Source organism: Balearica regulorum, chromosome 13 (genome assembly GCF_011004875.1).
Source record: "Balearica regulorum gibbericeps isolate bBalReg1 chromosome 13, bBalReg1.pri, whole genome shotgun sequence".
NCBI classification, from domain to species: domain Eukaryota; kingdom Metazoa; phylum Chordata; class Aves; order Gruiformes; family Gruidae; genus Balearica; species Balearica regulorum.
Genome location: NC_046196.1, coordinates 10,332,762 through 10,359,487, shown reverse-complemented (window position 1 = coordinate 10,359,487; position 26,726 = coordinate 10,332,762). Strand labels below are relative to the sequence as shown.

Sequence of the window (26,726 nt, the reverse complement as noted above, 5' to 3'; positions counted from 1 at the left end):
TGTTCACTAAATATGCTAAAACTAATTCTTGGTTAAATTCTTTCATGCTTAGCGCTGAAGATGAAGTTTCTCCTTGCAAGATGTGTAAGCATGGGTGAATGGTCTGCAGTGCTGGCTCTGTGCTATCGTCTCCTCCCCAGCACACAGCGTCCTTCCTGATGGAGTTTCTTGAAATGCCATTACTCTCGCTGGTCAGAGTCAAGGCAGTAAAACCAGGTCTTAAAATAAGTAAAGACGCCCAATACTTCTATTAAAAGAGGTTTAATCCAGCATGGTTTCTAAATATTAACCATGTACTAGTTTCCAGCTGTGACATGCAGTACTTTTTTTTTAATTAAAAAAGAGAAATACAAAATGATGGAATATAAAAATGAGCCCAGGTCCCCTGACGTCACAGTGTGTGCCAGTAAAATACGACAATAGAAATGAAAGAAACATGGAATTTCATACCAGAAGAGGTCCAAAGACCTCTTTCTCATAAAAGCAAAGAGTATTTGTCACATTTGGAGGCAACCATTTGTTGTGCTTTTATTCAGTGGTCTGGAAATGGGAGGTGTAGGAACTGCCTGTTGGACAACTCTGAATCTGGCCAGCACCTTCCCAAGCACCTGCTCGCTGTTAGGTACTGTGTTTCTGCCTGTCAGCAGCCAGCTGCTAGCAGGGAACTGGAACCCAAGCAGTAATTTTGTTTCAAAGGAAATCTGCCTTTATTGTTTTATCGCTGTTTTTAATTTACTCTGTTAGTACCATCTGCTGTCATTTTAATTACTTTTTGTTAAGGCCACCTGTTCTGGTACTATATTAATTTTTTTTTTAAATGTATACAGGTTTCTTTGAAATAGACCTGTCTGATGCCATATATAAGGAGCATGCCATGCTTTTTCCAAGCAGTATGCGTTTATAGGGAGGCACAAATATTTCAGGGTAAGTTGTGCTACCCATGAAAACACCTTCTTATAAATTCAGAAGGCTTCCCCCCCCACAGAGTACTAGACCATGAGATAAATCATGTCCTTCCAGTAGGGAAAAAAAACAAAAAAATACGTACACCCCCCCCCCCCCCCCCCCCCAAAAAAAAAAAAGGGGTCTAGGAAAAATTAATTTCTTTAAAGACATTCTTTAGTTTGGAGGTTGGGTTTTTTGCCTTTTCACAGCGGGAAGGATGTATTGCTCTCCTGGGGCCCAGGTATGCTGAGTTTTACAGAAACTGTTGTCTGTTTTGCGAACCAAGCAGACTAAGCCCAGTGCTGCTACTCCTCATGGGAGGACCAGTGTTCGCAACACAGAGCATGAGATCAGACAGTCATATCTTGCACACAGATATTTGCAGGCTTTGATAGGCAGATCATATTGGATGGTATTTGGCAAGCCTTCCTTACATGTATATGCAAACACGTGCAAGGGCTTCCACACAAATGGTAGGAAGGGGGCCGGTAAGGTGATGTTCTACCTCATACCTGTGGTGAAATTGCAGAAGATGGGATGTGACCCCATCCAAGCAGCTTAAAGTGATACTGAACGTTTGATGAGCCAGCTACCCTGCAGCACAATTATACTTTGAGGCTTGTTCTTGCTGCAGCTTTCCAGTTGTCACTGTTTCTTGTCACAGATAGGCAGTAGATTCAAATGTATTGAAACCAACATGTTAACTATAATGTATGCCTTCAGTGCTTGAGATAGTGGAATATTCAGACTTCAGATAAAGAAATACTCTTAGTTAATCAAGAAAAATACAAATAAAGTGGAGGCATTCTGAGCCTCTCTTCTTTGGCACAGTAAGAAGCATAAAAGCTGTAAGTGTTAAAGATTTGGAATGAAGAAAGCATATTAAAAGCTCCGCTTATACATTTAAAATACTATGTTCCTGTTTAGTCAGTACGTTGTAGTGCTGAATAAGGGGGGCAATGGAGAATTGAGATGTGTTGTTTTGCTACTGTGAAATCTGTAGTTCTGAAGGAGTGTCTAATGGCATTGGGAATAGTCTCCTTTTCCACATCGCTGCCCTGTCTGTGCTTTGGTGATTCCATAAACAGTGAGGTGGAAAGAGGATACTGAGGCTGAAATAAGGGAGATATTTCAATTGGCAGTGCATTCAGCAAAGAGGATAGTGCTTGATCATCTTCCCTTCACGCTTGGTTGGTGTTTGGTTCTTCAGTCAGAGTCGGAATCTGAGTTCTCATCTGAAATTTAAAACAAGGAACAATAATGAAAATGAAAACTAGAAATCTCCATGTCAGCTTTAGCTCTTGCTGGGAGAGATATGCTGCTCTTCAGCAGGTGTCTGCTTCAAAGGATGCGGTGTATTTAGGAAAAAGCTTGTAAAATGACAGTTCAAACAAGATGGAGCTTTAAATGGTGTTCCAAAAGACTTGAGAAACGCTGCTGAGAGGCACTTAGACTGCTACAACGTAGGTAACAGCTGAAAGAAGTTGCAGAGGGATTGTTAGCATGGCCACCAAGAGGAAGTCTGCTGAAGACATGCTTCCTGTACTAGAATATTGCTGTTTGCTGTGGGTCACGGTTACACACTGCCAGTTAAACGTATCAGAAAACCAGAAGCTTTAAAACATTGAGAAATCCCAATAGGCCTATAGAGCTACCTCTTGCCCAAGCTTGAAACTCAGCTTGCAAGGAACCAAGGGATTTCTGGCCTCGGCAGTTGAGAGCCCCAGCGTGAACACAAGTTTGTGCTGGAGGAAGAATGCTGCAGGGCACAGTCCTTCTTGCATGGTCAGCTCATTGACACAAAGCTGTGTGACTGCATATTTGTAAGTTTATATATTTCTCTCTATATCTCCAAGGAAATGACATCTAATCTTTAGCCTAATTTTGTTCCCTTGTCACCTGATCTTCTTCTTGAGGGCAGTTCAGTTTTTAGTCTGTTTCCTGTGAGCTGTTCCATTAATTCTTCTTTTCTTTGTGTCTCTTTCTGGCCTAAAGCTTGCAAAACATTTAACAGTCTACTAAAGTACCTAGAAGAGACTGTTAGCATTACTATATACCTTCTAGGATTCTGTACGCATTTTGGGTGTTTGATTTTCAGGGCTTTTGTGGGTTTTGGTTTTGTGTGGGGTGTTTTTTTGGGTTTTGTGACTTTTTTGGTTTTGTGTGGAGCAGTCTTTCATCTGTGTGTGTGTGCAACGAGTAGTAACGGGCATGATGCCCGATTTGGGCTCCTGGGTACTGCAATACAGCTACTTATGTCCTGATTTGACGTGAAATGGGTTTGAATTCCTAACAGCGGGTCCCTCTTTTTATCTTTGTCTAAGTGAATCTATCTGATTTGAGGTAGATCGCACCTCCTATATTAGAAAGAAATTTGATAACAATCTTGTTAATTTTATGCTGTGTGGCCCTTGGATATTGAGGTCATTTGTACACAGGTGGCCAAAGCTTGACACTGAATAAGAGGTAATTGTGATAGAGAAAAGTCTTATTGGGCATGAAAGACTATGGACTAATGGGTGTTAATTATTAAGTTTATTTTTAAAGTAAGACATCTTGGTGAGAGGAAGAAAGTCTGTGCTGCACAATAATTTCTATAATTTTATTTGGGGCCTTTCAAAGTTAGATGGCACAAAACTCTGAGAAACTTCACATTCCTGGCTTGCTAGTTATCTTTATAAATCACTGAAATTCCAGTTGTTGTATTTTAAGACTAAGCAGCTTCATAATTCAGTGTACTTGTAGCATACAAAACCAAGGTAGCTAAGAGTAGAAACTGTTATTACTAAGTGAGTGCTTTTGCTTCCCTGTGGATGGTGAAATGGAGAAGAAAATCTCACGTTATGTGCTCGTATAACCAAAATGGGGAATTTTACCTACCTTCTGACTTGTGCCCTTCAGGGGAATCAGAACTGCCTTGCTTGAGAAAAGTAACCAGGTCATTGAAGGTTATGTAGAAATCGATGGCGTACACTATCGTGGCTACAAATCCAAACACCTAAAATGGCAAAATGATACTCTCTAACAACAGTTCGTGTCCATCAATGACAAACCAAAATAAGCCTAACCAACACAAGAAAAATTCTTAAAGAAAACGTGGGCTTGATTCTTTTGACCTGTGCCTTTCTAAAAAGACAGGGAAGGGAAATGTCTCGTGACCCACTGGCATCAACTGAATCACAGCTAATTTGGGAGCCTGAGCAGTGATCCCTGCAGTTGCTCTATCAGAAGCGTCCTTAGCCCTTCCCCAGGCTACATCACTCTCTGGCTCTGGGCATGTTCTGAGCATCAGCATTGCCCTGTGCCGGGAGCTACAGGAGAATGTAACCCGCGCTTCTGCCACCCCAGGACATCTCTTTGCCACCAAGAAATTGCCTCAGTTTCTCTGGAAACTTTTTTTTTTTACTGGTTTGCAAGGAGACATGTCTATTGCAGAGTGAACTAGATGGAGATAAAATGATTCTGGGGGTACCTATTTAGTGTCCAAGAAGCAGCAGTGTGGCAGGAAGAGGCTGGTTTTCAGTCTGAGAAGCTAGGGCAAATGCTGTGTTGCATTGCTCCATGTCTAAACTGAGTGACAAAGACTAAAACAAGATCTTTGTTTTGAAATTGTGTATGACTTGGGATGGTTTGATAAGGGTTGCTGGCTAAAACTACTGGGTATTGTTCTTCCCTATCTTTTAAAATTATTATGCAAATTTTATTTATGTTGCCTACATTATTGATGCTTAGAGTCAAGTTGCAGATGGAGAGGCTGTATCTTATTTCTGAACACAAAATGCTATTGATGAAAGCTCTCTCCTGGGCAGTCCATACACTGGAAGGTAAGATGATACTGCTCTTATTTCAACTCATCCAAATAAAATTAAGCAGTAGAGGCAGGAGGCTGAAGTTACTTAATTTAGACTGTTCTTAGTAGTTACAGGTTTGATTTCTTTATTATTATTATTTATTATTATTATTCCCTCTATTCAAAAATCTTGATGTTCCTTGCAGGAAGAAAGAAGTTTACCTTCCCTGTACAGCTGGTGAAATTAAGGAGAATAGATGCCTTCCCTAAGTAGTACAGTTAACGCTGAGCAGCACTGTTAGGATGAAAAAACTATTCATTGATTCAAAACCTGTTTTTTGAAATAACCAATGATTTCTTAGATTTAGGCAAATCTAATTCTCAGTTAGTTCACTGAAGAAACTTCTACTACTTGCAATGGGGGTCAAAATGGAATTCTTTCTAACGTACGTCCATATGCAGTTTGCCAAAATACCTAAGTGGAAAGCTCACATCTACTTACTCCTCCTGCTTTAGATGCTCCGTCGTTATATTTTGAGACAGCAGCAATTGAAATGGCAAAGTAAATAATGGCAGCAGTGACGCACCGCAAGAAATCCTGTAAAATAAGCAGTGTAGCGTTCTCAGATTAGTCATGTAATTCCAATGTACAAACTCCTCTAAAAATTATTTCAGAAATGACTGTTAAAAACCTTTGTTGTTGCATCAGTGGACTCACCTGATGCTGGAGTGTGACTAGAGCATGGTATTTTGTAGCAGATGACTTGCTCATCTGGGAAGTATTTTTAAATGCAAGATGACCGGAATCTTGGCATATGCTTCTGCTCTTACAGATGTCGGTATAAATCCTACTTTTAATATGTGTATGTCAGGCAGACCCCTCTTCAGGCAGAGAAGGGCTGTCTTTCTGTGATGTTTAACTGGAGCACAGCAAGGGCTCTAATGGAAGAATCGCTTGAATTGCCTTAAAACCTCTCTCATCATTAAGCAGAACTCCTGCAGTACCAAAGGCTCTGGAGGAGTGTACCAGTTCCCATGGGAAACAGGCATGTGCTTGCTTCTATATAGAAGTAGGCCTGTCTTCAGGAGCTCCTCATTTAGGAACTAAACACCTGTAGTGTTTACAACTATGGTTTATACTAAGCAAGTACACCTGTAACTCCAACAGCTAGCCTGAAGTGAACGTGCCTGTTGCCATCATTGAAACAGGCACTTCTGTGGCTGAGGCTGCAGCTCTGCAGGGCAGGGGCCATGCCCTGTACTACAAGCAGTGATGTGCTGGAGCAACAGCATCTCTGAACTGTACATTAATGTCGTGGTTTTACCCCAGCCAGCAGCTGAGCACCATGCAGCTGCTCGTTCACTCCCCCCCTCATCGGGATGGGGAAGAGAATTAGAAAAGTGAGAAAACTCGTGGGTTGAGATAAAGACAGTTTAATAGGTAAAGCAAAAGCCGCGCGCACAAGCAAAGCAAAGCAAGGAATTCATTCACCGCTTCCCATGGGCAGGCAGGTGTTCAGCCATCTCCAGGAAAGCAGGGCTCTGTCACGCTAATGGTTACTTGGGAAGACAAACGCCATCGCTCCGAACGCTGCTGCCCCCCCCCCCTTCCCCCAAGCTCCTTATAAACTGAGCATGATGTCATATAGTATGGAATATCCCTTTGGTCAGTTTGGGTCACCTGTCCTGTCTGTGTCTCCTCCCAACTTCTTGTCCACCCCCAGCCATCCCGCTGGCAGGGCAGTGCAAGAAGCAGAAAAGGCCTTGGCCCCATGTAAACACTGCTCAACAGTAGGTCCATAGAACAAAAACATCTCTATATTATCAATGCTGTCTCCAGCACAAATCCAAAACATATCCCCACACTAGCTACTATGAAGAAAATCAATCCTCTCAGCTGAAACCAGGACAATTAAATAAAAAGCTGTGATTCCCAGGGCATGTGTAATTCATGTGAGCTGGAATAATGGTATCTTGACCTCTGTTCACAATTAGATCTTCTGCCTTTTCAGAACAGATGGATGAATAAGATACCGTCTCAAAACAAATCCTACAAGAAACTTGACTCTTCTGAAGTCAAGACAAGGTCAGTTATCTGCATTCTGTGGCTGGAGTGTATTATGGTAATGGACATAATAAACATACAAGTGCTTTTTTGTCTTAGTTCTGGAATCAGATGCATGTAGAAAATGGGAAAAAGATGGAACTGCGATTAGCATTTGAAAACCATGCAGACTGTCACAGTCAAAGTCACTGCTCTTGTATCCACCAGTGGCCTTACTACTGTTATTTTTATACATCGAGAGCTCTAGTTCAAATCTCACTGTGACGAACTATTGCTGGACTGTACCACAAGAGAATCCAGATCGATTGGAATAGCTTTTTTTTTTAAGTATTTGTACTGCTAGACAAATGCTCCCATTGCTCTGTTTGAAGCAACAGAGACATCCAGTGGCCAGCGTGCAGTAATCGCCTGCGACTACAAACCTGCGAACTCCCCAATGAACAGCCACTGGTTTCCTTTCTGTGAATGAGCATCTGTCAGCAAGAGCTGCAGGGCTTCCCCCCCCGAGCAGGAGGAGCTGTCAGGTTGTTTGCATGTGAGTATGACTCCACATCTCAGCAGTGCTTACCTGAGAATTTTAAAGCACTTCACTAAAGTATATGCATTACTATATAGCACGCCTCAGTTTCCCCATTTGTAAGGGTGGCAGTATTAAGGAGATCCCAGCAGTGGTCAGACTTAGTTAGGCTGATGTTGCCTGCTTCTGAAGATCCAGGACTAAGGCATTTGCCTGGAATCAGGCATAAATTCTGTGTTTCAGTAAGACCATGGTTTGCGTCAGCACCAAGAAAGGTATAGTATGTAGTACAGAGTAGTTTAGAGTGCTTTGGGACCTTTTGAATGACAGGCAATACAGACAGGTTTATAATAAGGGTGAAGTTGTTAAATCACCCTAAACTCCCATATAGTGCCTTTTACTCATGTTATACTGTACAATTAAATCTGTGTTTTTATGTTGCACATTTCACTTACCGTCAAAGGCCAGTAGAGTCCTTTAAACTTCTCATTAAGTTTGGAGGCATAGGCAAAAAAGAGAAACAGTGCCAGCAGAAACTCTAGGAGTGGGGCCATCATGAAAGAGGCAGCTAGAGATGCAATATAGCAGATAAAGATGATAAATGACAGCACCTATGGTAAAGGGAAAACTTGAGTTATTCACATGGAATAGCAGAGCCTCAGGCAGCTGAGCAGCTTTGAAGCGTAATTCTCCCTGCGATTTCTGTCAGTGCTGCTGGTGATGGCATATCTTGCTTCTACTTTTTTTTTTTTCTCTTGGACAAATGAATTTTCTTGTTTAGCTTGGAATAAATCTACAGTAATGATATTTATTTCAATGTGTGTGAAATTGACTTTCCAGAGAGCTCAGTGGATTTGCACCTCTCTGAGTCAGTAATTTGCTCTGGATTGTAAACAGTTCTGACAACATAATTCTGAAAATAGAGTGGGGCATTGCCAAGCAAAAGAGCTTTAACCTTTCAACTGTGACAGTTCTCATTTGGAATCCAAATCATTGCTCAGATAGCCCAAAGTAACTCAGCATTTATAATCTTCTTAGAGCTGAAAGAAAAAAGTCTGCTGTTGATGGATAGAGAAGAGCTGAGAATTAATTATTCTGTGACTTCTGGAGTCTCTGGCTGTAGTTTTCCATTGTAGACAGCTGCTTTAGAGAATAACAGGATAGATAACTCCCATAGATTTATCTCCATCATGTTTCCTAACTGTACAAAATAATAAAAATGGCATTTGTTTTCCCATTCAATTAAAATGTAAGTGTGAATATGATGTGATAGTTTACACCTGAGCTGCTCAATTCAGCCTTTCCTCTTGGAGACAAATCTCTGCCTTAGCAATGCTCAGAGATGCTTTTGGTCACCATAGCAGTAGGTACTGTTCAAGTATTAGATTACAAGGATTTTTTTTTTAACTTCAAAATTGGAACACTGACATTCTCACTCATGTAGTACTTAATATAGATGTGTTATTTTCCCCCAGATGGCACATCTGAAGGCAGATGTGGCTTCTTGAAAAGCATAAATGTTTGGACTGTGACAATCATTGCATTTGCCTCATTAAATTTCAGATCTATGGATTTATTTGCTTGCTGCTACCATGTGTTCCTGGGAGCCACCTGTATCTCAAAAAAAAAAAAAAAAAAAAATCATTATTATACTTGAAAGATAAGGCTCCTATAAATAATTATTAATTAATAATTACTCCTATGAGAGGTCAGTCAACCCTCAAATACATGTATCAAGAGCCCATTGAGGGGACAACTAAGCAGCTCAATCCTGTGGAAATAATTTCTTAATTAATTAACGAGCCATTATTTTAAGCCCAGTTTTTGGAGAAAGCAGTCAGTTCTTGACCAGGATGCTGATAACTGGAGTATATTGTTTTGATCCATTAGGACTGGGTGGTGAAGTTTGAGAGGATGTGACATTTTTAGTAAGATACTATATTTATCTTAAAATGCCTATGCATTGTTCTCGTTTCATTGGGTTGTAAGAAACTGATCTGGTATAATATATAGAGTTCACGTCTGCATCGAGGCCTGTTACCTGTTAATATTTATCCTATTTGTCATTATTTATTCTATTATTATTTGCTTATTGCTTATATAGCCTCTTTGCAGGTTTTTCTAGAGTTTTCATACAGCAGAGGGAACTCATTCACTGTATCTTATCCTTAACATGGTATTTCATTTCTGCGAATGAAAAGTGCTAAGTACTGTCTGAAGAGAAGTGGAGATAACGGAACTTGAAAACTAGGAGGTGAGAGGACTTCTTCCTCCTTCCTATCATACTGCCTGTTCCCTTCCCACCATCACAGAATAAAACCAGAAAGGACTGGACTTTAACTTTGTGAATCTGCTTTACTCACATTTGTGGAGCATAATTTAGATGTGGCTTCATGTTTTCTTAGTTTAAAAAGAAATCACTTCCTGGATAAAGGAAAGTGTGTGACAGCTGAGGTGTAGAGACAGAGAAGTATGCAGGGACGAACAGCAGCAAGGTGGAGACACGTTCAGGATAGGACCAAACAACCCCCTTTCAATAGCAGAACATTAGACCTGAACTGAACTTGGTAGATCTCTTATGAAAGAATTAAATGCAGTGTTAAATAATACATCATACTACAGCAGCGAGAGGAAGTAGAGAGGCAAATTTCAGATGTGTAAGTTGATGATGCACAGCAGAGATCACTTTGATCTCGATTCTGTTTGATACGGTGACTCCTGCACTCCGTCTGCTGTTATATGGAGGAAAAGTTTTTCTGTCAGAAGCGTTAACTGTTAGGTGAAACGAAGAGCCTTTGTGTTCCCTTAAGATCAGCCTTATGGCAATTTGTGTAACTTAAGGTTCCCCACTGTCTTTCCCTCACCCTGATGGCCCTGGGCAGGTCCAAGTGGTTTGAAATACAGTGCAGTGCCCGAGACCCTGTTGTAACATGGCTCATGATGCAAACAGAAACTTTGTTTTGTGGCAAGAGCATGCCAAGGGGCTCCTGCTCCAGTGGGCTGGTGTGCTGGCAGGATTCCTGCTTGAGTGCAAGATAAGTTGGTAAAGAGACAAAAGGATGAGTCTGAGCATTTCAGCTTTCTAATTTGGTCCGATCCGGAGAAGCTGGCATCTGGGGAAGTATTAGTTGTCCATTTTAAAATCTAGTTAACAGGCTGGTTACTTGCTCAAATCAACCCCTCAGTTATTGGTAGGATCATAGCAGTGTCCTGCTGCCTGTTCCTCAGCCCTTATGTACTCTTGCCATCACCACCACCTTGGGTGGTGGGCTTGAGTCCAGCCCATCCCAGGTCTCTGCTCCTGACTCTACTTGTCAGCAGCCTGTTGTGCATGGGGAGGGCATGTCAAGGCCACATTAAAAAAAGCCCCTTGATTTGCAAGAAGTCCATTGATTTCAAAGGATTATTGATTCTAATAGTAAAAGGGAAAGAATCTCACATGAAGTGTGATAATTGTTCTCCAATTAAGCATCACTCCTTGTTTTGGAGGCATTCAGAGCCTGAAATGGCCCAAGGAACATTTTCTGTGAAACAGAATCATAGAACGGTCTGGGTTGGAAAGAACCTTTAGAGGCCATGAAGTCCAACCCCCCTGCAGTGAGCAGGGACATCTTCAACTAGATCAGGTTGCTCAGAGCCCTGTCCAGCCTGACCATGAATGTTTCCAGGGATGGGGCATCTACCACGTCTCTGGGCAACCTGTTCTGGTATTTCACCACCCTCATTGTAAAAAATTTCTTCCTTATATCTAGTCTGAATCTACCCTTTCTCAGTTTAAAGCCATTACCCCTTGTCCTATCACCAAATGTCCTTGTAAACAGTCCCTCCAGCTTTCTTGTAGGCCCCCTGTAAGTATTGAAGGGCCACAATAAGGTCTTCCCAGAGCCTTCTCCAGGCTGAACAACCCCAACTCTCTCAGCCTTTCCTCACAGGAGAGGTGCTCCAGCCCTCTGATCATTTTTGTGGTGTTCTCTGGACCTGCTCCAAGAGGTCCATGTTAAATAGTGGACCAGATTTTGAGAATGAAGGTTTTGAAATACGGTATTTTTAGATGCTACAGTCTTCACTGAGGAAAAGCTTGAATGGGAGGCAGACAGACGTTAGAAAGAGCAAGAGAAACAAAGGGAAGGAGGTGCCTGAAGGCTCTGCCAGGTGACAGTTACGGTGCTACAGCTTGTTCTTTGGTTTTCTTTTTTATATTTTTGTCTGCCTGGTGGCTACGTCACAGCCCTGATGTGGATTTTAATGCCAGATCTACTCGGTAACTGGGGGACAGCCCTGTGTAACACAAGACCCCAAAAAAGCTGTGAGCTTTAGATGATATTTCTTATTGCTCTTTGTTTAGAGCTCATTTCCCCTTCTGACAGGTGGAGTGCATGGACTCCCTCAGCAGTATTGGATATTATCTGTTACTATCGTTTCTGAATTAAGAAAGAGAGTAGGAATCTTGTTATCTTGTCTGACCATTTAATTGCAGTGCTACTAACTAACTGAAGCATTTGATGTCATCTAAAAACTTGGTAATTTTAAAAATATACTTCTCCTCCCACAATACAAACATTGATGTGCCAGTCCGTACGCAGAAATAATGAACACCTACCTACTTTTACAGATTTCAAGTTTTTGAGACAAACATCTGGCAAACTGAAAGTTGCTCTAAAAACTGCAAACTCGAAAGCAACCTTCAGAACACAGCCTGACACCTCTAAAGACTGTCAAATGATTGCTGCACATCATGCTTATTTCGCACCTTTTCTCCGGAAGCTGCATGTTTAAAAGTGATTTTAAAGAAAGGTCAAGCAATGGGGTCTTGTCATTTTTCTAAAACAGCTCTGTGTCTATGCTAAAAAGCTAGAGAGGAAGTTTGTGAGGCTCAATGCAGTTTAAGTTCATTTCTAGCACTTTCAGACTTGGAAAGCACTGCTGCTTCTGGAAGAGGGAAAAAAAAAAAGTGTTTTATCAGTTTTGTCCATTTGTATTTTTACACAGGAGGTTTCTTTTTCCCTTGGGATTACATCCTTGGCATTAAGAGCAGCTGGGAGTCTGAGTTGTTCCTACACTGCTGTTGAACGGTTAGCGTGATTGTTGCCAGCTTCACTGGAGGAATATTTGGATGCAGAAAGCTGTAGTGCAGCAAACAACAGAGCAGGATCCTTTCATAGTCTGGCAGTGGTAAGATTATAAAAAATCCTGGCAAAAAAGAGGCCTGATTCTTCATTCAGCACCTTTTTTGTGGGAATGGGAATATATATAACAGAGAAAGAACTATTACACATTACTTTTTCTTTTTAAAAGGAATTTCTTTGATATTGCATTTCAAAAAGTAATTTTCTCCCATGTACTTATTACTTAATATTGTGTCACTGGGATTCTTAAATGGGCCAGGCATTATGAAGTTATATTTTATCCTATAACCACCTTGCAATTAAAAAAAATAATTAGTTACAATGGTTAGAGAGCACTGTGCTTCTTGAGGGAGGGAGGACTGCTGAAGTGCTGAGGTCATAGCAGAGCATGAAGGTGTCCGTATCCTCTGTGCAGGGAGAACAGACCCACTGCAGCCTGCCAGGGATGATGCAGGTGCCAGGAAGCAGCTGACATCATTGCATGCTACTATACATGTCCCAGTACCCTCTGCTCGCTGCTGTGTGCGGTCAAATGCCTGCTGCTCGTTTCCACAGAAAAGAACAGGTTTGCTTAAACATTTTAAAAAGTGGCTAGTGGTGATCTCTTTTGGACAGGAGTGCATTTCGTTATCGTTTGTTGGCAGAGAAAGTAGATCACTTAGTGATCTGCTATTCAGTTACTACTTCTCCGTCATACTTGTCATGGAGGTGAAGTTCTTGATTCCCCCGGAATTAGCTGCAGAGGCCACCTTCTGGCTACAGATCCAGAGAGAGGCACAGGGGTTGTCTTCGAAGGAGGCTTTACACAGAGCAGCTGGAAGTTTCAGTTATGAAGGTCAGTTCAGAGAAGACTGAAAAGACAGACAGGAAAAGAGGAAAAAAGACTCAATGATGTCTACATCCTTTGCATCACCGTTGTGCTGACACAACTTTATACAGGACAACCTTACATATTCATACTATATTTTTATTTAAAAAATATGTAGTGCTTCTGTATACTGGCTTCAGGGGACTAAGGAGATGCCAATTAAAGCAGTCACCAGGACAAACGCAAAAGCTTGACTGAAATAGCCGGGGTGAGGAGCAGAATGTGTATGCGTGGATCTTGTCTAGACAAGCTCTGGGGGCAGGTATGAGAGTGGCTGTTAAATGGTTCCACCGCGGGACAGAGGGAACTGAAAAATGCATCTCTAGAGGAGGGAAAAGAGCATAAATGAGATGCTGACCTTCACGATAGCAACTTGAGTATTTAGGAAAAATGAGTAGCTTAAGAGTGCTAAAACATCTAGAAGAAATGCTATGGGGAGCAAACAGAAAGGAAAAAAGAAAGAGAAAAAAACCCCCCAACCTGACAGGTAAAGAACAGTGATTAGAAAGTAGAGGAGCAAGACAGTGAGAATAAATAAGGTCAGGAGAGACAGCAAAGCTTATACATGTACTTGATGTTACTGCTTCCTTGTGGCTGCGTAGCTATCCCAGGTGGAATAAAAAATTAATAAGGCAGGAAGATCAAAAGGAAAAGGAGTGTAGGGGGGCCAACTTACTTCTCTGAATAAAATTTGAGATTATAATTATACTTCTAGCAGTAATCAGCTTCATCACCAGCCTAACTTGTTCTGGAGGAAGCACCAGAATGCCCAGACTTGATAGCCCACAGAGCAGTTTTCATGCCAACATGAAAATTACATCTGAACATTGTAAAGATCCATACTCACTTCATGTGAAAACGTATGTAAATGTTATTTTTAAAAAGTGGTTGTAGCAGTTTCCTTCAATCTGAACAAAGCAATCCTCGCCAGCAGCGCTGAGCTCTGATGCTCTCGGTGCAGCTGCCTGTGGCACCTTCCCTGGAACGCCCTGAGCTGTGCTGTGGGCACCAGCGCTCCCAGCCGCCTCCAGCGGTGCAAGTGAAGGGAATGGGCTGGCGTGAATGTGGCACTTGTCTTAATTTACAAAGTCTGAGTTGGTCTGCTGTAACTTATGACAGCTGAACCGATCACTTGCCAGCCACTTCTACTGGGCAGAACAATACTTTTTAATGAGGTTACTTCCACCAAGTACGCAACCAGTAAGGTCGCTGGGCTGAGGGAATTTGCTGAAGCCAACTCCTGTTCCCTTTCCGCCCTAGGGTGAAAAGGAGAAGTATAACCATCTACTCCAGCCAAGATATGTTTGCGAGTTGCTTCTTTGCTTTGTTGGTAATATATTTTTCCGTATATGGTGGTTTGCTTTTTGAATGTTGAAAAAACTGACTTGGTGTTTCTGACAGCTGAACAGAGAACCTCTGAGCTACCTGCAGAGATGCCAGTATTTGCATGACTTTAAAGACCAAGAAATAAAGTGCATTTCTTGTGACTTGCCAAGCTGCCAAATAAATAATAATGTGACAGAGATACCAGGTAACAATAATGAGAACCCCATTTTGTTTCTGAACAAATGACACCATTCAAAGTCTGTATCCCATGAATATTATTTACATACCTTTATGCAGAACCCAACCCCACCCCACATCAGTACTGTGTCAAAGAGGAAAAAATCAAACATTCAAGACAAATACAAAGCTAAAGATGAAACACAGATTTAAACTATGATAGATTTAACTTGGACTCATCTTCAATTATTTGGCACTGCATTTCTCTAATTGTATACAGACTGGATTTATTCTGGGGCCTGTGTTGTCTTCAAGGATTTCTTCTGCCAAAACTGAGACAACTGAAGAGAAACTACTGCAGCCTCCCCTCTGCCAGGAAACGACATCCGAAGCACGTGGGCTGGCCTGCGAGGAGCACACAGAAAACTTCGCTGCAGCTTCGGCAGAGGGGACTTTAGAGCTGCTTTCAGCCAGCCAAACTCTCGGGAAGCCCTGAGAGCCTTACAAAGGATAAATCCCTGTTTTGTCAAGACAGAGCAGTTTTTATTACTCCGAGGAGGCATAATCAGTACTTCTCTATGACAACAAAAGGGTGAGTCTGATCCCATGACCAAAACAGTATTCCTCAAATATGTCATCATTCAGATATGTTAAAAAGCCAGACTGTCTGAAAGTCATAATTTACTGGCTGTAAACTTGTATAGGAAATTCCAGTGTGTTATAGTATGTAACAAAAATATGTGCCAAAGGAGCAAAGTTGGTTGGGCTTTGGTATCTTTTAAATGTGTGTTTTTGTAAACTAAAGATTTTGTATGAGTGATAGGGGGTACCTGGAATTTTTACATCATTTTTGGTGGAGCTGGTACAGCCTGGGGTCTGCTGCTACCCAGTCCGAGGCCCGTGTTCCCCACCGCAGAAGTCATCCTCAACTCACAGGGGCTGGTAGAGCTGTGTGCCCACAGCCTCCTCAACTCACAGGGCTGGCAGAGAACGGCTGCTCAGGGAGCCTGGCGGTGCTGCCTCTTCCTTCCCTTCCCCTTGCTTGAACGTCCTCGTTTCCTTCTCTGAGCTAGCACAGTGGACAGCCAGAGACACCTTACACATCCAAACAGCACTCCACGGACTTGACTGCTAGTTTGTGCTGTCCTAATATTTGAGTACCTGCTGTCAAAACTCCAGCTGAGATTACAGAGAATTCAGAAATAATGATAAATTTAAACACTAGTATAAATTATGTTGAAGGTCTCATTGCAATCAACTAACTTCCTCTTAAAATTTAACTTTTGATTGTCAAATACCCACTCTCCATGGGGGTAAGTTTTCTTTTTCCCTGCCTGGTGGGCACTGTTTCATTTGTCAGGCCTTTACCAGTAAAATACCAGAAAGTATATCTCACCAAAAATCAAAGGCCTATAATTACCACCAGCCCAGATCTCAGAACTTGAACCTAAAAGCAAGCCATTGGTGTATTTCTAGGTGAGCTGTGCTGCTATCGCCATATTAAGCTTGTTTCCAATGATTAATTGGTACTTTCACAGCAAGCTAACTGGCTCCAGCACAGTGAGCAAGCGTGTCCTTCCGTGAGGTTATGGATAAAAGCTGAGAGATCGTGGTCCCCTATATAATGCCACACACCATAAATTAATGAGTTAGATCTTTCTTGACATACTCAGGACAAGCTGTCTGTAAACCATGCCTCCCTGATGGCAGCAGGAGATGATGCAAATCTGGTCAGGAGCGGTGACTGGATTCACACTGCAAATTAGGTTAAAACGAAAACAAAGCCCTTTTTAACTGAAAAAGGGTTCCTGCTAAAGGGGAGCACATTTAAGGTGCTGAAGCTTAATCTGACAAGTATTTTGGTTTCCTTATGTGCTCTGTCCGAACACAATGAACTAAAACTTTCAGCCCTCAAGTTTCCCCCGTGTTCCCCAGGCTTCCCCCCCAGCTGTGCTCTCCCTCGGCTGCCATCACGCTGCGGCCGGACGGATGAAGGGCAGGGGAAAGGCTCTCTGCTCAGCTGAGACGCGGGGCAGCCCGCTCCCGTTCACACCGCCAGGCTCCGGAGGTGACCGCCGCGTACCGGGGACGCACACACACGCACACACTCACACTCACTCCCGGAGCCCCCGGCCTCACCAGCAGCGCTGCCCTCGGGCCGGGGGGCTGCGGTCGGGCCCCGACTCCCCCCCCCCCCCAAAATCCATGCGGGCCCCCCGCCCCGGGGCTGCCCCCGCCCTTACCGACTCGGCGAGGAGGAGCTGCCCCTTGCGGGAGCAGAGGAACTCCCGGGGGGGCAGGAGCGAGCGCAGCCCGGGCGGCGGCGCGGCAGGCTCCGCAGGTTCGGGCTCCTCCATGGCTGCGAGGGGCTCCGGCGGCCGCGGGCTGCCGAGGAGCGCTGGCGGCTCGGGTGGGGTGTGTGTGGTGGGGGTGTGTGGGTTGTGTGTTTTTTTGGTTTTTTTTTGAAGGAGGGAAGCGGAAATAGTGACACTGCGGAAACGTGAAAAAAAGTTTCAGCATCCCCAAATCTGGGGGGTGGCGGCCCCGCGCTCGGGGCGGCTCCGCAGCCCGTCCCAGCCCCCATCCCGTTGCTGCCCGCAGCTCGGGGGGGGGGAGGGGGGATCCCGCAGGGGCGGCGCGGAGCCGGGCCGCAGGCAGCACCGGGCGGCGGGAAGCCGGCTCCAGCCCCACGCCGGGGCCCCGGGGCCCGACCGAGCCCGAGTGCGGCTGGTGGCGGCGGCTGGTGGCGGCGGCTGGTGGCGCGCCCCGCTCCGCCTTTGCCACGCACGGCCGGGGTGGGTGGGGGGTGTGCGGGGTACCCCGTTTGCTGCCGGCCGTGCCACTGCATCACCCTGGAGACCCTCCTCCATCGCGGGGGTACTTGCGTTTCGGTTTGGACAATCACACCGGTGCCGAGGGCACTGAACTTTGCCGTTGGCTTCCTGAGCCTAGAAGCATCTGTAGCAGCAGTCCACACAGACGCTTAAATAGTTTATGTGGCTTATAATACTAATCTAATTTTATCTACTATCTTTATTGCACTGTATAATCAGTACGGTTGCGATTGCATTACACTAGGGAGACAGCGCTATTCTGAACATAAACATGAAAATTTGGGGATCAAAAGGTCTCACAGCAATAAAGCATTCATGTAGCGTGAAACGCTGTGATCCATGGAACGAGTAACACAAACAAGGGTGAAAAAAATCTGTTCCTAATGATGTCTACTGGTACCTTAAATCAAGTAATTTTTACTTTAACTGCACTTAATAAATAAATGTTAAATAACGCACTTAAGCCTATTTCTATTTTCTTTTTATTAGAGAAAGACAAGTATGAAAATAATTTTCATACAGGTGAAAATAATTAAGTTTAAAAAAAACAAGACAATTTTCTCTGAAGCTCATACCAGTGAAATTGCAACACTGAGACTACAGTTGTAAATGTAAGAAAAATGGTAACAAAACTTGCAAAATTGTATATAAATGCAGTGGGAAATTCAAAGTTGAACACATGAAAATACAAATTCTTTAAAAGAGAACAGCAAAACAGTCATCAGTGGAGAAATCATTTAGTAAAATGATAAGATTATTTTGCAGGAGTATTCCTTCCTCTTGGTCCATCAAGGCTAATCTTCTGGAAAAGAAGAACCGCATCCACAATACAGAGAACAAGCAATACAAGACCAAACACCTATAAAAATAACGATAAGGTTTGTTAGTTTCCCTGTAGAATCTCTATCTTTTACTGTGGCGACTCATCTACCATTCATCAAAGAAGCAGTAAACACATCCTCCTAAGTTCTGGCCTTCTAAATATCTGTGTGATGTGAGACAGCTGAAAAATAACATCCATATTTAAATCCCATCAGCTTTTCATACAGCTTTCTACACCCTGGCTTGCTTTGATGTTTGCCTGAAGCCTTGGAGATGATGTCTTCTTGAAAGCCAAGCTAATGCTGCTTATGCTGGACAATGCTTTTATCCTAAATGGAAACCCTTCTGTCTCTTTAAGGACTGCCTAATTAATGGTATTGGACCAGAAACAAGTCAACATTTGTAGAAACAAGCCTAGCAGGAAAAAAAATAGTGCTGCTCTCTGAAGCTCAGAATGGGCAACATATTCCAAATTGAAGAAGATGTACATACGTACGTAAAAAAATACACAACTTCAGGCAGGCAACTGGAAAAATGTGTTTGCGAGACGACTGCCGAGTCAACTCACTCGGCTCTTGCCCTTCAGCCTGATCCCTCATGCATGCAATTTTTTTGATGCAAGCATGTTTTAAAATGGAATTATCCCATCGGTGGTAGTAATACTAAGGCAAACTCTTTCAGTTCAAGGCAGTTTGTGCCCTGGGACTACAGGCCTAGGGGCAATTCTGTTTCTCCCGACATTGAAGATGATGTACATTCTGCCCAAACTTGTTTTCCAAGCTACCTGCTTAGTCTGCTGCTTCCAACTTAATTTTCATTTCTATTAACTTCACAACCAAGAATGTAAATTGTATTCTAACACAGCCAGTCACTTTATCAGAAAGTTTCCTTTCTGCTTAGGTTGTCACTGCCAGCGAAGGCAACAGGTTTGCACCTCCCTGGCTCTTAAGCAGAATTTGAAAAACTCCTGTGGCAAGTTCTGTGTTTCTTTTGGTTGCTTGCCACATTTTACCTCATCTTGTATTTCAGGAGACTGAAATACTTTCAAAACTGATTTCCCGCCCTTTATTGTTTATTAATGTTAGTTATATTAGTTTTAATTTGAATTAAAAATACCAGCTGCTTAAACTACTAAGCTGGTTTGATCTTAAATACACAAAAATCTTTATATTCGTAGTATGAAAAAACCTTTTCAACTGCCATAATTTCTCAGTTCGTGTCAGAAAAAATAATGTACACATTAGGAGGGATGTACCAGCATGTCTGTTAAAAAGTTCCATCTCTATTTAGCAGAATCGTAGGCATTCCTTCTTAAATACCATAACCAAACTGGATAGTCCTAAAAGAGTGATGGATTCTCCCACCTACGATTTCAAGCTATGGAAGCAAATGCAGGTTACTCAAATTAGTTAAACTCTAAGAGTTTTCAGTGTTAGTATTTCTCTGTAGTATTGCCTAAGTCTAGTAATATCTTTAAATTACTAGTGATTTGAGGATTTTATTTTTTTTAGTGAGATACATTGAATGTGTATTCACTTTTGTTTGACTTCTGTGTACGTTCTTCCATGACAGAGTTATTTTCATAGTCTTACCACAATCTAAGTATACCAAGAGGTTCAAATCATGTCTGTTTTAAGAACTGAAATTTGTTAATAATGTTCCTACTCACCCCTCCAGCCAGTGTCCCATTGTTGGTCTTGATTATTATCGCAAACAGGCACACAATAAGGAGGAATAATGCTGCAATCACTGAGTTGAAAACATCCTGAAACAGCCAGTGGAAACAAAATATTTATTCTGAAATACACACCTGAGGAAGAACGTGAATAGCTCCCAATATTGTATGAATCCTTACAAATTGCTCTTTACTATAAAAATAGAATTACACTAATATCCACGTAAGATCAACAGTGACACCAAGTGGTTTGATGTTAAAAAGAGTGTTTGTCATAAAACTTCCTCATTTTACTTTTGTTTTGCAGTCAAATTTATGCAAACTGGCTACACTTGATAGACTACAACGGCAAACAAATTTTAAAAAGGGAGGTAAGAGGAGAACTCATTAATATTTAAGTGAAAGCATATGTTTAATTTGTGATGTGAAAGGTGAAAAGTACAGTATTGTAAAGTTAAGCAAACGATGTTCATTACAGGAGGGTCCGTTAACGGATATAAGCCCGCTATTTAGAGATTGAGGCAAAAGAACTCTGTCATCTCTTGGGCAAAACCGGTTCAACAGTGAAACACTGGGGTTTGCTTGAACTGTACAGAAACAGTCACCGAGCCGACGGACAATAACCCCCCTGAGCCGGCAGTCACAAAATGGGTACAGTCACTTCGTTTTAAGGCCAATACTCACAGCCAACGGCCAGAACAGCCAGCCCATCTTTTTATCGAGCTTTAGCAAGTACAGCAGGAAGAACAGCGCCGTGATGACCATCTCCGCCACGGCCAGCGCGGTGTAGGCCCCGTGGGAGCGGGAGGCCACGAAGCAGAGGAAGGTTACAAACGCCACCAGCTGAGGGGGTACAAAGAGTAACGGGTTTAGCGCCGCGCCGCCCGCCGCCCCCTCGGAGCGGAGGGACCCCCGGAGGGCCCCGCCCTGCCCCGCTCCCCTCAGGGCCTACCGCGCGGCCGAGCTTCACGGCGCCCCGCGGGGAGCGGGGGAAGTCGCTGTCCACCGCCATGGCGCCGGGCCGGGCCGGCCGCTGTGGCACCTGAGCGGGGAGCTGCGACCGGCACCGCCACGGCCCCGCCCCGGGGCTCCCCCGGCGGCGGAAGCGAGCGCGCAGCGGCCGGAAGCGGGGCGGGGCCGCACCGGTGCCAGCGGCGGCGGCGACGGCAGCGGCGCGGCCGGCGGGGATGGGCTATGTGGCGGCTGGGTGCGGCCTGGGCGCGGCCCGCCGCGCTACGCGGGGCCCGGGGCCGGCGGGGCCTGAGGAGCGGCGCGCCGGGGGCCGCCTGCGCGGGCGGAGCGGCCGCGGGCTCCTCGGCGGGCGGCCTGGCGCTGCGCTCCCGGCCCGGCCCGAGCGGCGGCGGCTGTGAGTCGGGGGGCGCGTGGGCGGCGGTCCTGGCGGGGGGGGGGGCCCGGGGCGTGCGCGGGTCTGGGCAGCGGCGGCGGCCCGCGGGAAAGGGAAGTGCGAGAACCGCGGCCGGGGAGGTGACAGCCGCCCCCTGACCGCGTTCCCGGTTCGTCACTGCCCGGACGCTTAACGGGATGCGGCGGTTTCAGAAGTTGTATGCGCGCAGTTCTGGGCGGTAACGCAGCTGAATCGCTTGTCCTGGAGGCGTTCTAGGCTCTTCATCCTTACCCAGGCTGTAGCCAGGCCTGCGAAGTCGGTGGGCACCGCACCGTGACGGCCTTTCCGAAATTATGTATTTCCCCGGCAGTACGGGCCGCTAACGGAGGAGCAGTAAGCGCAACGAAAATCTGCTGAAGGGGCGTAGGCGCTCACCATCTGACTCTGTAGTGTCAAGGACAACGGAGAACTTAAGCTAAAACTGTCAGCGTGTGCCACCACCCGTCTGTTACGTGACACAGTGGTTGCCTTGAACCTCAAAGATCGGTAATCTAGCAAATACTTGTATTAGGCAATAGAGAACCGAAAAACTTTGTGGAGGGGCTCACCTTCAGAGGCTCAGTACAACTGTAAGTTAGGAAGACCTCCTCCTTGGTTGTAACTCCTGTTTATTTTCATTCTAGATAAACATCTGATAAAAGAACATGATAGAAAGACAGTTGTAAGTATTTGCATTTTGTTCAGCAAACTATGACATCACACAACCTCTTATTTTATTATATACGTACACTATTAACTGTTGGACGTGGCTGTTTTACTGAGTGGCGTACAGGTGCTGGGTCCGTTACTGGGTCTTACTCAGTGCAAACACACGCTTATCTAGTTCTGTAAATTGCAGTAAAATGGTGACGGATTTGTACAAGTGCATGGTATTGCTGTAGGGGCAGGTGTCAGTTTGGGCTCAGTGTTGCATGCGTAGCGTTGCAGTTGCCCTATACAACCCTCCCTGCAAGGTGGGGTTGTTTTTTTTCTTTTGTAAATTCTGGTGCTCACACTGCTGCATTGGAATCTCATTACTTAAAGCTGTAAATTATTCAAAGACAGCTGAAATAAAATTCTCTTAGTTTTTTTTTTTAATCGTACAGATTTCGTAAAGTAAAATAATAATGCATCTTAAGGTTTAAGCTATTTAGTGGATACTGAAATTGTTACTTCGGTTGGTGTTTATTTTATGTTGAAAGTAAAGTCGAAGTCTCTGAGGTGAGTTGTGGCGGTTAGAGGAGCAGCAGCCCAGCGGGCTGAAATTTGGGGGCCCTGGGGAGGGAAGGGAGATGGGAGCACGGGAAGGCAGCTGGCTCCGCGGGGTACCTGACAGTAAAGTTGCCCCTTGCCTGGGAAGGAGACTGTTGGTGTATGTATGTCAGGGAGAGAAACAGTGGTGGCCTGCGGGGAGTCACAACATCCAAACTGATCCCCGATGTCTTCCTCTAAAATAATCCTTACATTCTAAGGAAATAACATGCTAAATATGGAAAGAGTTTATTTTTACATCTGCTGTTTACTACTATGTGGTAGCATGGCTTTTAAAGATGATACTGTTTTTCATCAGATATGTATCGAGGGGAACATTGCAAGTGGAAAAACAACATGCCTGGATTATTTTGCACAAACTACCAGCATTGAGGTACTGGACGAACATTTCTTTGTCTTTTTTTACATCGTTAAGCAGTGGCTTGTCTTGACAAAATTGACAGTTAACTTAGAAGTGTTGTCCTTTCTTAGGCTAATGAGAAAGCCGCAGCAGGTTGTGAGCCAGTGCACTTGTTGGTGGACATATTTAGCTCCCCTTCCCCAACTATTTATAGTCAAATTATAGAAGAGAAATGTAGATCCTAAATAATATAGTTCTGGATGCCAGAATATCAGTAAAACCTGTGGATTAGAGTTTGTACCTCTGTAAACTAACTGCAGCCCTCATGGGTTGGGCATGCTTGGGCATGCTTGTTTGCTCTTTCTTGTCACTTAAATCTTAGATGTATCTTGTAATAAGCAAAGTAAAGACAACGAAGTAATGATGTAAAAATACTCATGTAATTGAGATCCCAGTAAATGGATGGCTTTTTTTAAAAAAAGAAAAATCTGTTAGAATTGTTTCTGGGGATTTCTTAGCTGTTACGGTACTTGATTTCATATTGCTTGGAACAAGATTTGGGGAAGGGCAGGCTTACTGTATTTTAAACAAAATCAAGATCAAACCTCAGTCAGCAACTGCTTTTGGGTACATCAGATAGTAATACTTTTCCCAGCAGACCTGGGAACACGTTTGATCATAAGTGTTAGGATTGCTCGTAGAGATGCTGGGTTGCCATACTTTATTTGGTAACTTCACAGGAATGATCCTTATGGAGTAAATAACTATTAACCCAAAGGATAGCAAACTTTAATTTGTATATAGTGCAACATTTTTTAAAAAGCTAATTAACTTCCCAGGCTTATCAGATTCTCTTAGGCCTGGTTCTACAGTATCCTTGGAGTTTTAGACCCTGTTTGAACCAGAGAAGTCTATTGTGATTTTACCTATTCAGGGTAGAACCTTTTCTAATTAATTTTGTAAAAGTTTTGAATAAATTTTGTTTGTTAGATCACAAAAATAAAATGAAAAGTAGTGTTATAGCATTCTGCTCTCTCTTCCTTTGCTGACAACTGTTACTCTCTAACAAATTAATTTGTGAGGGAATGAGGAGGTCATTGAAAGACAATCAGTACTCAGCTAAGCCATTCTTTCCCTTACATCGTACTGATTTTGACTCAAAAAAGTGAAATTATATCCAAGCTCGGTAGGTGATCAATCCAGCATTTTATTTTGGTGGTTTAAAAATGCTAAAAAGATAATGTATAATAATATTTCTCTATTTTTAACACTATTCATTATTACCTTTTGTATTACAGGATTCAGGGCTGTTTTTTGAAGAGGAATGAGCTTTCCAATACAAGTCCTGAATACTCTGACTTACTGAATGAGTATTCGTTAAAAAAAGTGTAGGGTCAAATTATGTATTTTGAATCTGAAACATGTTTAACATGGAGTAATTCTTTTTAACAAGGTTTTGACAGAACCGGTGACTAAGTGGAGGAATGTTCGTGGTCATAATATCCTGGTAAGTGGCAGAAATTAATTCTACAGTTACTGTTTTAGAAAGACATGCATGAAGACTTCTTACCAATCAGCAAAACTGTTACGAAAGGTGTGGTCATAATATCATGCAGCAAAAAATAACACTCTATGATGCAGATCTTTTACTGTGATTAAGACATGCATATAATAGAAATATTGCACATAAAATGTATGGCTGGGTCTCTGGGTCTTTTATTGGGTATGAGCTAAAGAAACTCACAGAAAGGTAAGCCCTGAGTGTGACTGTTCTTTCTAAATCTACTTACGCGTTTTTCAAAGAAGGGAAGAATTTCTTTGCTATTAAATTACCTCAGAAAGTGAGAGGTGGATCTGATTGGTTAATGTTGTTTGGCTGCTGAAGATACAGAAAATGCAGTCCTGTGAGGTGTTGAGAGCTTCTCTTGTCATTTGGGCAGTCATCGCTTCTTGGAACCGTTCCCCACGAGTATGTCCCTTTGTCACAGCTGTGCTCAGAGACAGCAGTCAGGGCTCTGACTACGTCTGCAGATACGCTTTTGCTGGGATGGCTGAAGTGGTTTCTGATGTCAGTCTTCCCTGCTTGTGTGATCACCTCCATTGCAAAAGTCTCATTGCTGGCTGAGATGGGTATCTATGCTCAAGCTCATGTGGAATTTGCTGTCAACATAGCGGTGCGGATACACCCCAAACCACATGTGCCCAAACATGTATTTGATGCAATTACTGATGGCATAGGTCCTCTGGAAAAGTAAAGTCTCCCTATTAGGAGTTGCTGATGTTTTACTTTCTTATTATTAGTAAAGGGATGGGGCGTGCTTGGCTGTGTCGCACATCGTCACAGCAATCTGTGCACTTCAGAATACTTTCTCATTCTGAAAGTAAATAAAGAGAAAATAAAGGGCACATCTGTGCACTGAAGACATGCTGCTGACTTGAAGCTTGTCACCTCAGCAAATAGTCACTGAATGATGTCTTACTTCGAGTCAGATCTTTTCTCTGCTTTGCAGGATAGACTGTTGCTTGTAAGTGTATGTGGAATTGCAGCAATTGCAGTCGTGAAAGATCTGAGAACTGCTTTCAGGATCCTTTGGGTAGATCAGTTGTCTGTGTTAAGACACCTTTTCTGAGGCCCAGAACATACTTACTGGAGCCATATTTGCATTTCTGGATGGACTGGGTTTACTGAGAGTCTGTCAGTGCACAAAAATAGAGCAGCAGATACGTTTTTTTAATTACTAAACATATATGAACTGTCTTGTATGAGCTGTGCCTTGGTCCTAACTGTTCCAGGTGCAGACTAATTCCTGATGACTTCAGCAAGCATTTCAAGTGCTCCACTTAGTGTCTCTAAGGACCAGGACTGTAATCCTTATATCTGTGTTGTGGAGAGCAAATGATCACTTAATTCTTGTCAAACCCGGTGTCAGCTGTTTTAGTGCAGTTCTTTTAGCAATTCTGTCATAGTGCAAAAGCTTATGAAATAACCCAACTTCACCTTTTTTTTGCTGTTTGACCTAACCAGAACGTCTGTCTGTCTCACGTTCATCTCTAACCCCAGGGCTTAATGTACCAAGATGCATCAAGATGGGGGATAACATTACAGACTTATGTACAGCTTACAATGTTGGAGCAGCATACCAGACCAATGGTAAATAAACATATTTTTCTTTTAATTTAAAAAAGAGTTAGATGCAGTTCTGAGTAATAAATATTTTTAACCTTGTGTCCAAAAGTTAAGATGCTGTTAGCATTCTTTCTTTGTTCCTGCAGTAAGTGTGAATTTTTGTGCATATTTTGCAAAGACATTGTTAATATGCTCAAACATCTGCCTCCTACCTGCTCAGAGCTTTTACTTCCACAAACTGATACTCCTTTTTTTGCAGCATCCTTATGAGCTAACCTTGCACAGATCTCTTCATCATCACATGTCAATGACTTGCCTGTAATTGGTCTCTATATAAATTTAGCTTTTTCAAATCTGTGGCAAACATTAGGTAATCTTAAAGATAGTGTTACTATTCATTCTACTGCTCCACGCTGTCTAGCACAAATTTAGCCGTTGCTTCTTGTGTTTATCCAAAA

General features: G+C 43.2%; 3 protein-coding genes and 1 long non-coding RNA gene across 12 annotated transcripts in view; 2 read left to right on the top strand and 2 right to left on the bottom strand.

Moving 5' to 3' along the window:
- Positions 1-26,726, top strand: part of CMTM4 (CKLF like MARVEL transmembrane domain containing 4) — an 82,202-nt gene that overhangs the window by 44,407 nt on the left and 11,069 nt on the right. For 2 of the 6 annotated variants that reach the window (XM_075765663.1, XM_075765664.1), the window contains exons 3-7: positions 20,453-20,516; positions 22,174-22,211; positions 23,100-23,174; positions 24,595-24,648; positions 26,203-26,292. In XM_075765663.1, the coding sequence (XP_075621778.1) occupies positions 20,453-20,516; positions 22,174-22,211; positions 23,100-23,174; positions 24,595-24,648; positions 26,203-26,292 (321 nt within the window). Of the gene's footprint in view, positions 1-18,909; positions 18,955-20,452; positions 20,517-21,262; positions 21,512-22,173; positions 22,212-23,099; positions 23,175-24,594; positions 24,649-26,166; positions 26,293-26,726 lie in introns of those variants that run through there. The other 4 variants (XM_075765665.1, XM_075765666.1, XM_075765669.1 and 1 more) reach the window with 4 other exon arrangements.
- Positions 246-17,308, bottom strand: CMTM3 (CKLF like MARVEL transmembrane domain containing 3). Its single transcript, XM_075765675.1, has 5 exons — positions 17,058-17,308; positions 7,773-7,928; positions 5,238-5,333; positions 3,826-3,943; positions 246-2,180 (listed from the first exon to the last, which is right to left on the bottom strand). The coding sequence occupies exons 1-5, from the start codon at positions 17,169-17,171 to the stop codon at positions 2,152-2,154; spliced, it is 513 nt and encodes a 170-aa protein (XP_075621790.1). The 5' UTR covers positions 17,172-17,308; the 3' UTR covers positions 246-2,151.
- LOC142603704 (uncharacterized) lies at positions 5,328-15,224 on the top strand. 3 transcript variants are annotated; one of them, XR_012837598.1, is made up of 3 exons: positions 5,328-6,037; positions 6,643-14,842; positions 15,095-15,224. It is a non-coding gene; the product is annotated as an uncharacterized LOC142603704 (long non-coding RNA). The 3 variants fall into 3 exon arrangements; XR_012837597.1 differs by lacking the exon at positions 15,095-15,224 and having other exon boundaries at positions 6,643-7,335; positions 9,433-15,085; XR_012837599.1 differs by lacking the exon at positions 15,095-15,224 and having other exon boundaries at positions 6,643-9,571; positions 12,307-15,085.
- LOC104630016 (chemokine-like factor) lies at positions 18,385-21,215 on the bottom strand. Of its 2 annotated transcripts, none has more exons than XM_075765676.1 (4): positions 21,098-21,215; positions 20,830-20,988; positions 20,140-20,235; positions 18,385-18,507 (listed from the first exon to the last, which is right to left on the bottom strand). In XM_075765676.1, the coding sequence occupies exons 1-4, from the start codon at positions 21,155-21,157 to the stop codon at positions 18,403-18,405; spliced, it is 420 nt and encodes a 139-aa protein (XP_075621791.1). In that variant the 5' UTR covers positions 21,158-21,215; the 3' UTR covers positions 18,385-18,402. The 2 variants fall into 2 exon arrangements, with proteins under 2 accessions (XP_075621791.1, XP_075621792.1); XM_075765677.1 differs by having other exon boundaries at positions 18,385-18,450.

Coding starts and splice junctions, on each gene's coding strand:
- CMTM3 (XM_075765675.1), bottom strand. CDS start 17,171: ATGGAGGAGCCCGAACCTGCGGAGCCTGCCGCGCCGCCGCCCGGGCTG. Junction 7,929..17,057: donor AGCTCCTCCTCGCCGAGTCG/GTAAGGGCGGGG, acceptor CCTTTACCATAG/GTGCTGTCATTTATCATCTT. Junction 3,944..5,237: donor GAGCATCTAAAGCAGGAGGA/GTAAGTAGATGT, acceptor TTGCCATTTTAG/GTGTTTGGATTTGTAGCCAC.
- LOC104630016 (XM_075765676.1), bottom strand. CDS start 21,157: ATGGCGGTGGACAGCGACTTCCCCCGCTCCCCGCGGGGCGCCGTGAAG. Junction 20,989..21,097: donor CCGTGAAGCTCGGCCGCGCG/GTAGGCCCTGAG, acceptor GTACCCCCTCAG/CTGGTGGCGTTTGTAACCTT. Junction 20,236..20,829: donor GGCTGTTCTGGCCGTTGGCT/GTGAGTATTGGC, acceptor TGGCTGTTTCAG/GATGTTTTCAACTCAGTGAT.